At 37.3% G+C, this 13771-nt stretch overlaps 1 protein-coding gene across 9 annotated transcripts in view; it reads right to left on the bottom strand.

Moving 5' to 3' along the window:
• Positions 1-470: 470 nt before the first annotated feature.
• LOC131248993 (uncharacterized) overlaps positions 471-13771 on the bottom strand; it is a 37386-nt gene continuing 24085 nt past the window's right edge. For 3 of the 9 annotated variants that reach the window (XM_058249531.1, XM_058249532.1, XM_058249535.1), the window contains 7 exons: positions 12801-12927; positions 9102-9163; positions 8739-8969; positions 6750-6871; positions 6521-6659; positions 3148-3349; positions 2838-2976 (listed from right to left, as the gene is read on the bottom strand). In XM_058249531.1, coding sequence (XP_058105514.1) covers positions 3188-3349; positions 6521-6659; positions 6750-6871; positions 8739-8969; positions 9102-9163; positions 12801-12927 — 843 coding nt within the window. In that variant the 3' untranslated portion in view covers positions 2838-2976; positions 3148-3187. Of the gene's footprint in view, positions 884-973; positions 1257-2797; positions 2977-3147; positions 3350-6520; positions 6660-6749; positions 6872-8738; positions 8970-9101; positions 9164-12800; positions 12928-13771 lie in introns of those variants that run through there. The other 6 variants (XR_009172576.1, XR_009172578.1, XR_009172577.1 and 3 more) reach the window with 6 other exon arrangements.

Raw genomic sequence — 13771 nt, 5'->3', positions numbered from 1 at the left:
TTTCTCCTCTGGAGGAGAATCTTAACCTCTCTATTTGTGACCTACAAATAGCAGGTCAAGAAAAGTTGCAACAATGATCCACATTCAGCCGAAAAAGATCTCACCAAAGGATGTTGGAATCTTCCCATCTAGGAGATTTTTGGGGCATCCTCAATCCAATGTGGACTTCAATAAACGGTGACGAGCTTATTGAATAGATGCTCTGAGATGATGACGTGAACAAATTTTATCTGCTTGATCTTGACTGCCTGCTTTCATCCTATTTAATCAATGGTTAGAATCATTCAATTGGTATGATTTTTGCATCATAAATGGCTAGCAGTGGTACAAAATGAGTGGACGGTCCAGATTGATGGGCCACCCATGTGTCATTTAAAGGCTCTGGGTTATTGCTAAAATCCCCATGAAGGTCGGAAATTAGTATTCCCCACAAATACACACATATCATGTCTTTGGACAACTTAACAATGTGGGCCAAAATGACACATATTGGTACTTTGTTTTGGCTGGATTACACATATTGGGTCAACCAAGTTTTCTTCAGCCATGGCTGTGAAGGACGTAAGAAATCCATATTTTTGTATGGTTTAAGAGGATCTGAGCATCTTGCTCACAACTTTCTATTGTATATTTTTCTAGTGAAGAAGACTTATATTACTCACAAGCTCACTTGCTTACAACTTTCTGACGTTTCCTGAGGTTCTCCCTCAGTGTCTAGTTTTCTAGCTACCATACATCAATGGTTAGGATAAACACATGTAGCATTCATCCAATGGTTAGGAATATTTTAGAAATTCCCCAAATGATTCTGCACAAGTCTGGCTCCCAACGGTGACTAAAGAGCTCTAGGAACTTCACATGATCTAATCTTCTCTATAATTCTCTGCATGAGAGAGAGAGAGAGTAGGTTCATGAGTAAGCCTCCACACCTGTCACAATCCAGACCTTAAAGAAAACAACAAGGGCGACGACAGCAGATTTAAACCCGTCTAAGGATGACACAATAATGATAATGACACAATTCTCAATCATAATAGTTCATGCATTATAGCGGCAGTTAAATCACGTCTCTGTCAAAATTCTTTGAGAAAAGCTTACCAAGGGTGAAATCTTTTGCATCATGATTTGTACACAATCCTTCCAGTGGAAGATGGAAAACCATGAACATGTCTAAATTCTACATATGACGACTTGATAAAGTGTCGGGTGATGTTATTATACTTCGAAAATCTGCCAAGGTTCACAAGAATCACCACCTGTTATTTAATTGTAAGAAATTAATAGCCAAGGAAATTCAAACTAGACACAGCTATGATATTGGGGGGAAAAAAACCAACAATTTCTAATGCAGTAAGGGAGTGTTTGGATGCACTATCAACTCGAAGTACAATTTTTTTTTTAAATGACAATAGCGTGTCCCTGCCCCCTTTTAAGGTGAGACTATTCCTCGTGGATGCACACAATCACCTGCCAACCATGTGCATCGGGAAATCCACAGGTAGGGGAATCGAACTCGTATCTGTGGGGAGCAAAACCACAACCCAAGCTGTCTGCCCAAACCGTGACGGGTAACTCGAACCACAATTATTAGTTCAATATAGTGAAAAATGAGAAAATTGTAGCATTCTTCTTTAGCATGCATATTGGTGGTCTGGGGACCATATTGCAATTATTCTACTTTCAAGTTGTACCGGAAAGACACGTAACTACAGTTTTGAGGGCTACTTTGTCACTATGAAAGCTAGGAAATATCATTGTTTTACCATTTCCCGGTAATTAGACTGAACGTTTAGCAATTCAATCAGTTGCACTCCCAATAAAGCATACGCATCGAGTCCTGGAAATGAGAGGTACACAGTTTTTGAGCAACATGAAAAGTATTCATTTGATTCTTAATCCAATCAAAGCCTGGTGTAATTATTTACATTTTATGTACAGATTTTATGCATAGCTGACAAGCAAATGGAATTATCTAGTGATGAGTTGCTTCTTTTTCTAAATTATTATAATATTCATTTCTTTTTCTTTTTAAAATGTTAATTTATTAAGGAAGATTACCATTACCAAACAACAGATAATTATAGGACTACCATAAACAATTGAAGAAACTAAAGAAAAGCTTACAGAGATATTTCTTTAAAATTCCAAAATGTGAAAAAAAAAAAGGTATTTCTCTAGAAATGGAACAATTCCAAGAGGAGAAAAAAAATGGCAAGGACCTCCTGTAAAAGAAATTGTTTGACCTTATGCTTTAAAACTAAAGCACAAAGAGGCCCACAAAGAATTCTTACAGTTTTGAACACTTCAAAGTGTATATAAATTGGCATAGTGTTCTATCCTCTCCAATTTTATTTTATTTTTTCTACCCTCTCCAATTGAATTAATGAAAATCAAAATTCATCTTTCTAGCTAAATCAACTGGTTATGATGCCTACTCTGCCAGGGAAAGACCGGGTTAGAGTCTGGTCAAGGGTCTCCTGCTGGAACTGTGTAGCAGGTTATGGACACCTATTCTCTGGGGACCCCATGTGGGCCCAACCACAAAAAAGACCAAAAAAAAAAAAAAAAACCTCTAATGAAGCAGCTCCACTTTCAAAAACACGAGCTTCTTTCAATAATCAATGAATTTTAGAGATCAAGAGTAAAAGAAGGTACAAATATCCATCACGGAAGAATGTGAATTTTGAACTATGTTAAACATTTCAATGTATTGGAAACTTTAAACAGATGCATTGCCATGGTGGAAATTGTTCACAGATCGTATTCAAGATTTTCTGGTGAGAAAAGTAAACTATACCTTTCACAGCTCCATAGGGCAAAGAGGATCACTAATAGCCGACATTTATAATTGGAGTTTCTTCAACATGGCCTCAACAGAAGCCTGAACCCTGTGCATCTTCCTCCACTGATTCTGTCAAAAACTGGAAATTTGAAACTCTGCAACAAAAATAGGTTTCGAGGGCTCCTTTCACCAGCCTGTCCAGTTATGCAACATCACAAATAAGAAATTTCCCCGGAAATTGGAAACCAGAAAATTCTAATTATATTCAATCTAGATGGAGATCCTGCAAGGATGGGAAAACTTATTCTACCCCAGAAGGAAATTGTGGATGAGCAGCTATCTTAAGATTAAAGATTTTTATGCACCGACGGTAGATGGCAAATCTTTTCTTCATGTGGCCCAAATTCACGAGTATGCTTTACATGTTTGGGCTTCAGTTATTTGTTCTTTAGGCTCCAATCCTGGAAACTGCCCAATTTCATGCCCATCAATTGGTTGAAACTCATTCTGTAGACCAATAGCAAATTCATCCGGCCGCAATCCGCCACTCTGCAGATAATCTGCAATCTGCTTTCAAATCCAGTCAGTAGTTTGAAGAGTGCAATCATGGGGAATATGCAAGACCCTCACATCAATCTCCCTTCTTTGAAATATTGAAGTAAAGAAGAGATTCGAAGGTCAACATCGATTATGTCAATACATAGAGATTAAAACATTGAAGATATATTACAAAGGGAAACTTCAGATATTCATCAAAATCATAACAACAGATCATAAATGAGCCAAGATTGCCACTTTAATGAGAAATGAAGATAGATTATAAAGGGTCCTACAAACTGCAACTGACCAATACGACTCTCAATTCTGAAAGATGTTTTTATGCTCAAGGAAAAAAAAAATGACTTCCATATTATCTTCTATATTCATTTATTTCACATAATTTCTTTGCAAAAATCTAACATTATCTGAACAGCAGTGCATGCATTTTAAATGTACATGATTTTGTTGTCAATCTGTGAATCTTTAAAATTACAAAACAACAGATTCCTACAGGCTGATGTCAGTTTGGAAATTACAATTACTAGAGCTATGTTTAACCTCATCAGAGGTATTTACTTTTGCCCTTTGTTAGTCAAATATACTGTTTATTTTTTAAGCATTGCTTTGCCCTTCTTTCACCTTACTAATGACGTCATGACAAATTCAAGAAGTCACAATAAATACCCTGTCAACCTGATTGCCAATTCCATTTTAGCAGAAGTTTCAGGAAATTCATAAACAATTTTAAAATGAAAACGATAGGAAAACCTCTTTTTCCTAAAATAGAGAACGTCATGCTTTCTAAAACAACCATTCCCTTGCAACTCAAAAGAGGTATGTAACCTAAAAAACCTACAAATGCACAGGAAAATATAGACCAATTGCTGACAATAGAAAACATGTTAAAAAAAGAAACATTGCAGTGAAAGCATTCTAGCCAAGAGGATCCTTACTCTTGCTCCGTGGTAGACTCTCAAGAGTTTCAACACCCGGTCAAGGGTTCGAGTATCCATAGGTGGTGAAATCCCACTACGGCGTGAGTGTGGGGGTGTGCGTGCATGTGTAAAATAATTAAAAAAAGCATTCTAGCCAAGAATGGTACATTTAGCTACCTGTATCGGTGTGAAATGTTTCGGCTCGTTCCCAAAACAGAACAAAATTCATAACTATAATGTTGCCAATAATGAGCCAAATAATTTTCATTTCATGAACTGCCAAAAATTAACCCAGAATTTTTCAGAAGTTTCTACATTCCGTCACTGCATCTAGTGTTCGTTGCATATATTAACATGACTTCTACAAGATAAATTCTCAACTTCCTTTTCCTAGGAAATCATCCAATGCGTTTCTTGCCTTGGACAATTCCTAAAACCACCACCCCACCAGATTACATGCACAGCCATAGTGCATCTTTCTTTTTGGCTTCCGTAGCAATAAGTAGGCAGTTGTTAGTGGTACATTCTTATTACTAGTGTCCTTCCACTATGAAGTATAGAAATCCATATATAGAGGTTTGAGCCTGTAGCAGAAAAGTAGGTGTGGCATGTCTCAGTATTGAGGTCTCATACATACATAGACATAAACAATGTTCAGAGTATCGGCATCGGTACATGTATCGATGACTAGAGATACGGAAACATGTATCAGCTTCATCGATATTATTGCTGTCTGATACAAACATTGGGGAAACATTATGAAAAAGGTTGAATCTTTCAATGCAACTTCAAGAGATGTTGAAAGACATGTTTACATATGTAGGAATCAAACTATTGCAAAAAAAAAAAAAACAAAAAAAAACACTATGCATAGTAAGTTTCCATTTTATAAGGGTCTAACCATTTGTTGTCGAAAAAAACAAAATAAAATAAAATTATAAAATATGTAGCCTATCAATAGATCAGCCGACATTCATATATAAAACTTCCACATTAATAAACAATGAAAAACACATATTTTCCAATATAAAAATGGAAAATTAAGATTTCACCAATTTCCCCCATTTTTCGCTTATTAAATTTTCGCCACAAATCCATTGCAATCCATGTTAATATTTGAAAAAGAAGAAGTTTCTAATAATTTTTTGTCACTTTGAGTTCTAGCTCATCTTTGTTTTGAGTTGAGATTTCTCCCCATATCAAACTTTGATTTAATAAAAATTACGAGTGATCGAAATCACACCTAAGGAACAAAAAAAATAAAATTTAAAAAAAAAAAAATGAAGATCTTTTGGAATTTGGGAAAATTTCCCAATTTTCTATTAATTTTCACCTATGTACGAATGTTTTACCATTTGGAGATATTATTAACATTATCAAGGATATCATCGACACCTATATAGGGACCTTTTATAAGGGATCCTTCCTGAAAATATTACTAATCTTGATAATATTACCGATATTATCAAAAATATAGGTGATATTTGGAACACTGCATATATATATATATATATATATATATATATAGAGAGAGAGAGAGAGAGAGAGAGAGAGAGAGAGAGAGAGATGTATAGATGTGCGTATGCGATGTATGTATGCCTCTGTGTATGTATATACAGTTATACACACCCACCAATCTACTCACACAAGCATATAATAAGGGTGTCTCTAACATCCCCTACATTGGTGAACTTTGTTAAAGTTCACCAAGATGATATTTTCATCCATTTAGACTGTCCAACACATGATGGCCGCTTGGATAAGAGAGTCCAAAGTTCATACCAATTGGATGCTCCAAAATCTCAGTAGATGGACTTCAAATCAGTGCCCTTTGTGAGCTATAATACAAAGAAGAGGTGGGCTATCAACCAGACAGTGCAAATGTCATCCTTATTCACCCTCTTGAGGGATGATAGCAGGCCATCAAAGTTTATAATGTGCCCCATCACACAAGCATGCATGCAAGATCATTAGCATCCCTACGAACATGAGAACAAGGAAATGTTCAACACAAAGCCAAATGCCAAACTTCAACACAAATGAAGAAACACTGAGCTGGGACTGACCAAGGAAGCACAATTACTGATGTTGCTAGGGTCACCTTCAATAATTCACCCTTATATAGTATGCTAGAAAAGATGTAAGACCTTAACAAAGAGCAAGCCTATCCACACCTCAAAACCCTTTTCTATTCATAGCAGTAAATAACAAAAATATCAAAAATATATTATGCAGAGGCAAATATAGCGCGTACGACACTTACATGATTGGCAAGAGCCATGCCGCTCAAGGCTGCAGCCTCTAAACTTGACCCCAGCAGCCAATCCCCACATATTCCAGCACGCCCATGAGGGTCAAAGATGCATGGAATGTTTGGAGTATTAGTTGGAAGAGCTGCACCCCTGTGCGTTCCCAGAGCATAGGAAACAACAAGTTCATTATAACCATATCCAAGAAGCAATTGACAATATCAATTAAGAGTGCTTGCACACCATAATTGGACTCTTGCATAGAAGGGTCGCTGAAGTGATCCCTTTGATAGCCCCAGAGCCATCTCAACACCTCCAAGCATGCCTTCCTTCACCTTCTCTGCTGTGACATTTGGAATATTTTCCTGATGAAATACCACTAAATTAATCATACATTTCTTACAAAACCTAGCCATGTCAATCTGTCATCATCAAGCATGATACTCCTATTTGGCCAAAGTATCCGAGGGGCAGCGACACAGCGGTCAACGGCCACATACTCTAGCTGTACCATGTTCTATGGAAACATCTAGGGCTGTCAACAAGTGGGACTCAGGTCAGGCCATCCCGTTAAAATTTTGGGCCTGAAAGTTAGGTCCATCCCTCACCCTGGCCCACGGGCTTAGAAATTTAAACCCAAGCCCCACCCCAAGCACCATGGTGTGCCGTAAAGGCCATTATGTAAATGTAATGGTGGCAACCGTTACATGTTACGGGGTCGTAATGCTCGAAACAGCCATTATGGAAGAAAATGACCTATAACTGCCGTTAACGGCCCATTAAACCCCCTATAAAGGCTGTAATAGCCCCGTAATGTTCTGTTATAGGGCAAATACAAGTTTTTCGGATTTTTTTCAATGTTACGAGGTTGATACGGGTTTTTTGATTTTTATTTTCTTTCAATAATAAAGAGACAATAACGGCCGTTACGGGGGCCGTAACAGCCGTTACAACCCGTATCATAAAGGTAACGGTGGTGGCCGTTATGGCCACCATTACCGTCATGGAATGCCTTGCCTCACACCACATGCTCTTTGAGTTGATTGGGCTCAATTGTCAATAGTAATGTGTAATAAAATCTTATATGCTTCTAGTTTGATTTCATCCTCCGTGCTACATTAATCCCCTTATCTCCCACATGTTTTATTAATATTAAGTATAAATACCTTCACTTTTTTCTTTTTTGAAAATGGCTAACCACATACAAGCATCATATTCATAGGCCTGAAAACTAACAGGTGACCCAAGGGAAAAAAAAAAAACTACAGCTACCGAATGGTGGATTCTTCTTATTAATATGGAAAATTGAAATTATATATAGTCACAATGTTTTCAAAATCGTTATTGTATTGCAAATCATAATAGGTGTCGGATCGTATTGGATCGCAAATCATATTGTAAATCATAAGATTTTTTATGGTCTTCTTAAAAATATAAATAAATCAGGAAAAAAAAAAAAACTCAGCAATCATCCATTTGCCATCAATATGCACCAAGCAATACCACATCATGATAGTGTTAAAGTATTCTTATCTTTAAGTCTTTCAAGATTTTTTCCTTAAAACATGCAAGGATCCTTGAATAATTATGTTCTTGTTAACTTTCTCAAATGTAGAAACACGTTGGAAAAGCGGCATTTGATTCCGTAGACTCGTGAAAAAAGATATTTTGGTTTCAAACCATCATTCCACAATACATATAAGTCAACATGACTGTAACCATCCATAAAACTATTCCAGGTAAGTCATACATCAATATGGTGTTTCGACTAGTTAAGAAGTAAGAAATCATTAAAACAACAAGGAGCTCTACAATTTAACGTTTAAGAGAATATATATCATTTAATTTCTTATAAAGAACAAAATAAAGTAATATACCTTTTCTCAATGATTCTGTTTTTTATTTATTATTATTATTTTTTAATTGAAAGGTTATTTTCTAAACGATTCTTAAAGCCCCCACCAATTCAAAATCATAAAATGAAAGCCACGTGAAGCTTAAAATGAAGAGAACAAGTATAGTTTGATTTGTAAATCGGGATTTAAATCGTAAATCGTAGGATTCAAATCATAAAATCGTAAGATTCATATAAAAAGGGATTCAAAGGTGGCATTCAAATGTTTTGCTTAAGATTCAACTCAAATTGTATATCGTAGGATTTTGACAACACTATATATAGATGCCCATCTCTCCAACATGATGATATCATGTTGCAGTTTATAGGTAGCTAACCTGTGGAACTTTGTTTCTTTTCCCATAAGCAGCAGTGCTGAAAAAGGTCCAGCAATGAGGGCCCTTGCTCTGGAAAGGAAATAGTTTCTTTGTGTTGTTTGCCATCCATGAAACAGCATCGACCCCTTTTACAAAAGCTCCTTCAAAAGGAGTTGTATCTGTGCTGACGGAAATAGGAAGAGGATCTTCAAATGCTGCAAGAAGTGCCCAGATAGAACTCAGTTCCAGCCTCTGCAAACACAGAGAAACAAGATGAAGCAAGAAACCGTTCAAAGCTAAACCTTAGATGGTGGAAGCCAAATAAAGTAGAGGGTCGATTAAATTTCATCAAATCATAGCAAGCTTGAAAGGTTTGGGATATACCTTCATCTGTCTAGCAATCAGAGGTAAACCAGATGATGCAAGCAACCGATTTGCGCATTTTCCTGTTGGGGACAAAAGGTACAGCAATCAGTTAATTGATCACTGCAAACTAACAATAAGCCCTCCAAGATAGATTGATGTGTGAGAAAAGGCACCGATCAAGAAAATATACACTATGAGAAAAGAAAACAAGCATATTACAGAGGAAGGATGATTAATTTACTCCCGTCTTAGCAAACCAAGCTCAAGACTGCAAACTGATGAAACCAAGATTCCAGATCTGAGCACCGCAGAGACCAGACCAAGCTTAAAGGTGCAGTGAGATGCTCGACATTGGATTTCTGACAGGAGTAAAAAGTAGTTGGACAAAAGCAATGATAGACAGAGATAGATCCAAGTTCGATGAAATAACGTATAGGGGCCATTTGGATTGAGGTTATGTGAATTACCGACAATTGAGATAACCACTATCGTAAGGATTTTGATGTTTGGGGGATGTGGGGAATTGTAATAACCAGTAATTTAAATTACTGTTGGGCATTACAGTATTCATCATGTGCCAGTTTTGTTTTCCAGAAAGGTGGAATTTCACCCCGATTTCCACATCGTTTCCCTGAATCTCTCCCTGTGATTTGCGTAACTCATCTTGCCCATCGGACACCACCACTGTGCAACAAAAACTTTGGGAGGCCCATCAGTGAGTCTGTGTGACATCCACTCTGTCCATCAATTATGACGGATAATGTTAGGCCATGAATCGTAATCCCAGATTCATGCACGTCCAGAACTCAAGTGGGCCACATCACAGCAAGCAGTGGGAATAGGGACCCACCACTGAAACCTTCACTGTATTTAACGTGATTTTTATAAGACATCCAAACCATTCTGAAGGTGAGTCCCACTAGGATGAAGGGAAACACAGTTATGAGCCCAAATGAAAACTTCTTTTCACCCCAAGAAGATTTCAATGGTGGATGTTCCCATCTCCATTGTTTCCTCTGGTGTGGACCACTTGAATTTTGGATATACCTAATATTTGCACGCATTTATTAACATGAAAAGGAGAGACGGATGGATGGAGTGGATGTCACACATACGTCATGGTGGGCCCCACAGAGCTCCTTGATGCACAGGCTCCCTACAAAAAAAAAAATCTTGGTTCTTCCCCCACCGTATTTTCTCTCACACAGAAGAGGCCATTGCTTCAACAACTTTGTACAGTAAGCCTATTCTAGATCCATATGACTGGGTCCACCAAGATATAGAGCTCATCCACTCTGTACATCAGGTGTGCCCCTTCCAGTTCATTTTATATTTGTAAAATCAGACCGATCCAAAGAACAGGTGGGTAAACCATAGGGAAGAGTTAGGATGGAGACAACCCACATTAAAATCTTTTACATTGTATGTGGGGCCCACTTTGTTTTTTATATGCCATCTAATACATTCATAACATTTTTCCCTTTAGGATGAATGGAAAATTGGGGTCATTCCAAAACACAGATGGGCCATGCCACATGATTTTATTGGTTTGAGGCATGATTTTACATGGTGTGCGCCACTTGAGTTTTGGATCGTCCCAATATTTAACCTCCAAAGAGAACATGAGGGGGCAGACATGATGGACAAAGTGGATTTCATGCAAAAATCACAATGGGTACTACACACTTACTTGTAGAGTAAGCTTATTCTACACATGTTATAGAGGAACCATGTGTCAAACTTGTACAAATCCAGGGCCTAAGGATGCAATGTGGATCCTATGTGTCCATGGATGAGCAATTCGAGCTATTTGATTTGACGGATGCTATTGTTCAGTGATCCGACCCCTATTCATGTGTGACCACCCAATCAGACTAATACTAGTAAACAGGTCTGGTCCACCTGATAAAAATCATCTACCTGATCATGCATGGGCTACCTAATCACGCATGGGCCAACCACTATATGCACGTGCAAGACAGAAAAAACCAATATACACGTGTAGACCAACCAATATACACATGTGGCCACTTGATCATAATCATCTCATATTCATATGTGGGCTACTGATCATTCAATATATGTATGGGTGGCGTGTGGATGCCACTAATTCATATCCTATCAATCAGATAAATTCATGCCCATCTATCTGGACGCCGTGATTCATACCATTCTATCAATTCATTTGTACTCATGCATCACATGTGAACAAACTTTGCACACGTGGACTGCATCCAATCCGCTCATAATGTTGATCACACAATTTACAATTTGAGTTCAATCATGTGAAATGGTGGCCATACTCAATTCTTCAATTTGAATTCTTCTTGAAAAAAAAGAAGAGAGTATTAATTGTAATTTTACTTAATAAGCGAGCCGGGATGCAAACAATCCAATTTCTTGGATTCACAATGCCCTGCTACAAAGTGTCAACCGAACAGAGAAATCACAATTGATAGCAATGGCAATACCTAGGTATTAGATGCATGGTAAATTAAAATATCCAGGTCATTCAAATATCCCCAATCAAAATGACCCATAGAGAACTCTTGAAGGGGAAAAAATATTGAAAATCCCAGCTATTAGGATTGACCTGATTACTGAACCATCACAAATCATCACGACTCATCTGAGGCTAAAACATCACCAAAATTGTCCTTGCTAAAATATACTCCAGTGCAAACCTTACCTCATAATAAATGGTATTCTATTAAAAAAAAATTTAATTAAAATTAAAAAATGTTTCTTCTGTACAATGAGTGAAAATTTTCTTTTCATACCCAAGGAGGCGATATTTATCATAATTCATAAAAGATAAACCTATTTCTGTCTATCTTGGTATTGTGCATCTACGGTTTCCTTTTTTGCCCACTATACATGCATTGGTTGTTTCTACAGTCTTGAGGGCACTTGGTGTAATTTATCTCTTTATTTTAGTGCAATCCACTCATCTCCCTTCAATTGTGAGAGAATACCAAACCTCTACATGCTATCAGAGCAACCACAATTTCTGAGGCTAGAAATCATCTGATTCCTTCAGGTACACAATCAGCCATTCCTATCATTCCTCAGTCTTCTTCCTCCTAGTCTGTCTTCCTAGTATTCCTCTTCTCATCTATTGAGAGCTTCTTTTCAATCCTCTCCTCTTACCTTTTCTCATACAAAACAATCCAGAAAATACTTTCCCTCTTTCTCCTCTTTTCTCCTACAAAATATCGCCAACCATCAAAATCTGTTTACCATTTTCTCTCCTTTGTTCTTTTCTCCATGAAAAGAGGTGCACATTAGCAAGCGGTGCATGTGAAACAAGTTAGGGGTTCCATCTCTTTCACGGCCACACTTAAAGAGGAATGATAAGAGATAAACCTATGCCTGTATACTTGTATTTCTGTATTTAATGTTTCTTTATTTGCTATCTGTATGACTGTATCTAATGTTTAGTCTTGAGGGTCTTGGTATAATTTGTCTCCTTATTTAAGTTACTGCACCAATCATATACTTTTATCAGTGGTCCAAAAAACATTACTCATGCACCACAGTCATCTCTCATCGATTGTGAGAGAATGCCAAGCTTCTATAATTTACCTGCATAACTCAAGAAAATAGGTTCAGTTTGATAAAATCATATGACAGTTACGCAAAAGAAAATATTCAAAACCAAAAGGAAGCTGAGGAATATAGTTTTTTTTTTCAACAGCAACTGAGGAATACTGTTACCATTGTGTGCAATAACAATTGCATCAAACTGGCCACACGGTTTTCCATTCTCACTCAAGTGCCACATCCCATTAAACGGCTCGAGTTTACTAATCCAGCAAGGTCTCACCACATTAACCATACAAGTCTGCACTAATGATCAAACTTTTATTCAGCAATGAGGCAGGCGCATTACCATAGCTAGCCACAGTGAAAAAAACAGAAAAATCAAAAGATAACAACAAAAGGTAATGGGCTATGTCACTAAAAGAGTTGAACAGCTTTGCCATATTAAAAAATCTACATCAATCAACTCAATAAGCTTATTTAATCATTGGATCCTCTAATCAATGTTCTGTGTATCAATGATATTGGCACATATATCGGCTGATACCATCGGTATCACAGGTCAGCGATACAACATCTCAAGGGAATACGAAAAATACATTCTGTCAATGTTGTTTTTGTTGATACATACCAATATATCACAATATTAGAAGGCCCCATGTGCTAAACTTGCACTATATCAATTGAGTCGACAATAACAGTGTGTATTGCTTGAAATTCTGGAAGAAAAATCAAGAAAAAAATTTAAGCATCTTTGGGCCAATTTTTTGTGGTGCAATTTGTTTTTTGTTGAGGTTTAACAATTCCATTCAAATTGTTTCGCTTCAAAACATTAATTTGGAGTATCACAATCCAAGAGTGGGTTCAGGCCGAAATCCCAAAGGTGAGGGAAGTTTGTTTACGATACCCTTTCCCAATCATCCGGCTAAGGCCATTGTGTGAGTACACTAACAGATATGGATAGGGGAATGGCTATAGACAAATATATCTAGGATGAGGATATGGCTATGAAGGTCTCCACACTCCAGCCATACCTACAAACCCAGCCACAGTCAGTGCCACTAGATGAGACAGTAACAATTACAGTGACTGCTCAACATCCAGTTATCCACAAGCATACTAGTGTAGGGGAGAATCAGTATCAT

The sequence above is a fragment of the Magnolia sinica genome, chromosome 6, assembly GCF_029962835.1.
Source record: "Magnolia sinica isolate HGM2019 chromosome 6, MsV1, whole genome shotgun sequence".
Taxonomy (NCBI): domain Eukaryota; kingdom Viridiplantae; phylum Streptophyta; class Magnoliopsida; order Magnoliales; family Magnoliaceae; genus Magnolia; species Magnolia sinica.
This window is presented reverse-complemented; position numbering and strand designations above follow the sequence as displayed.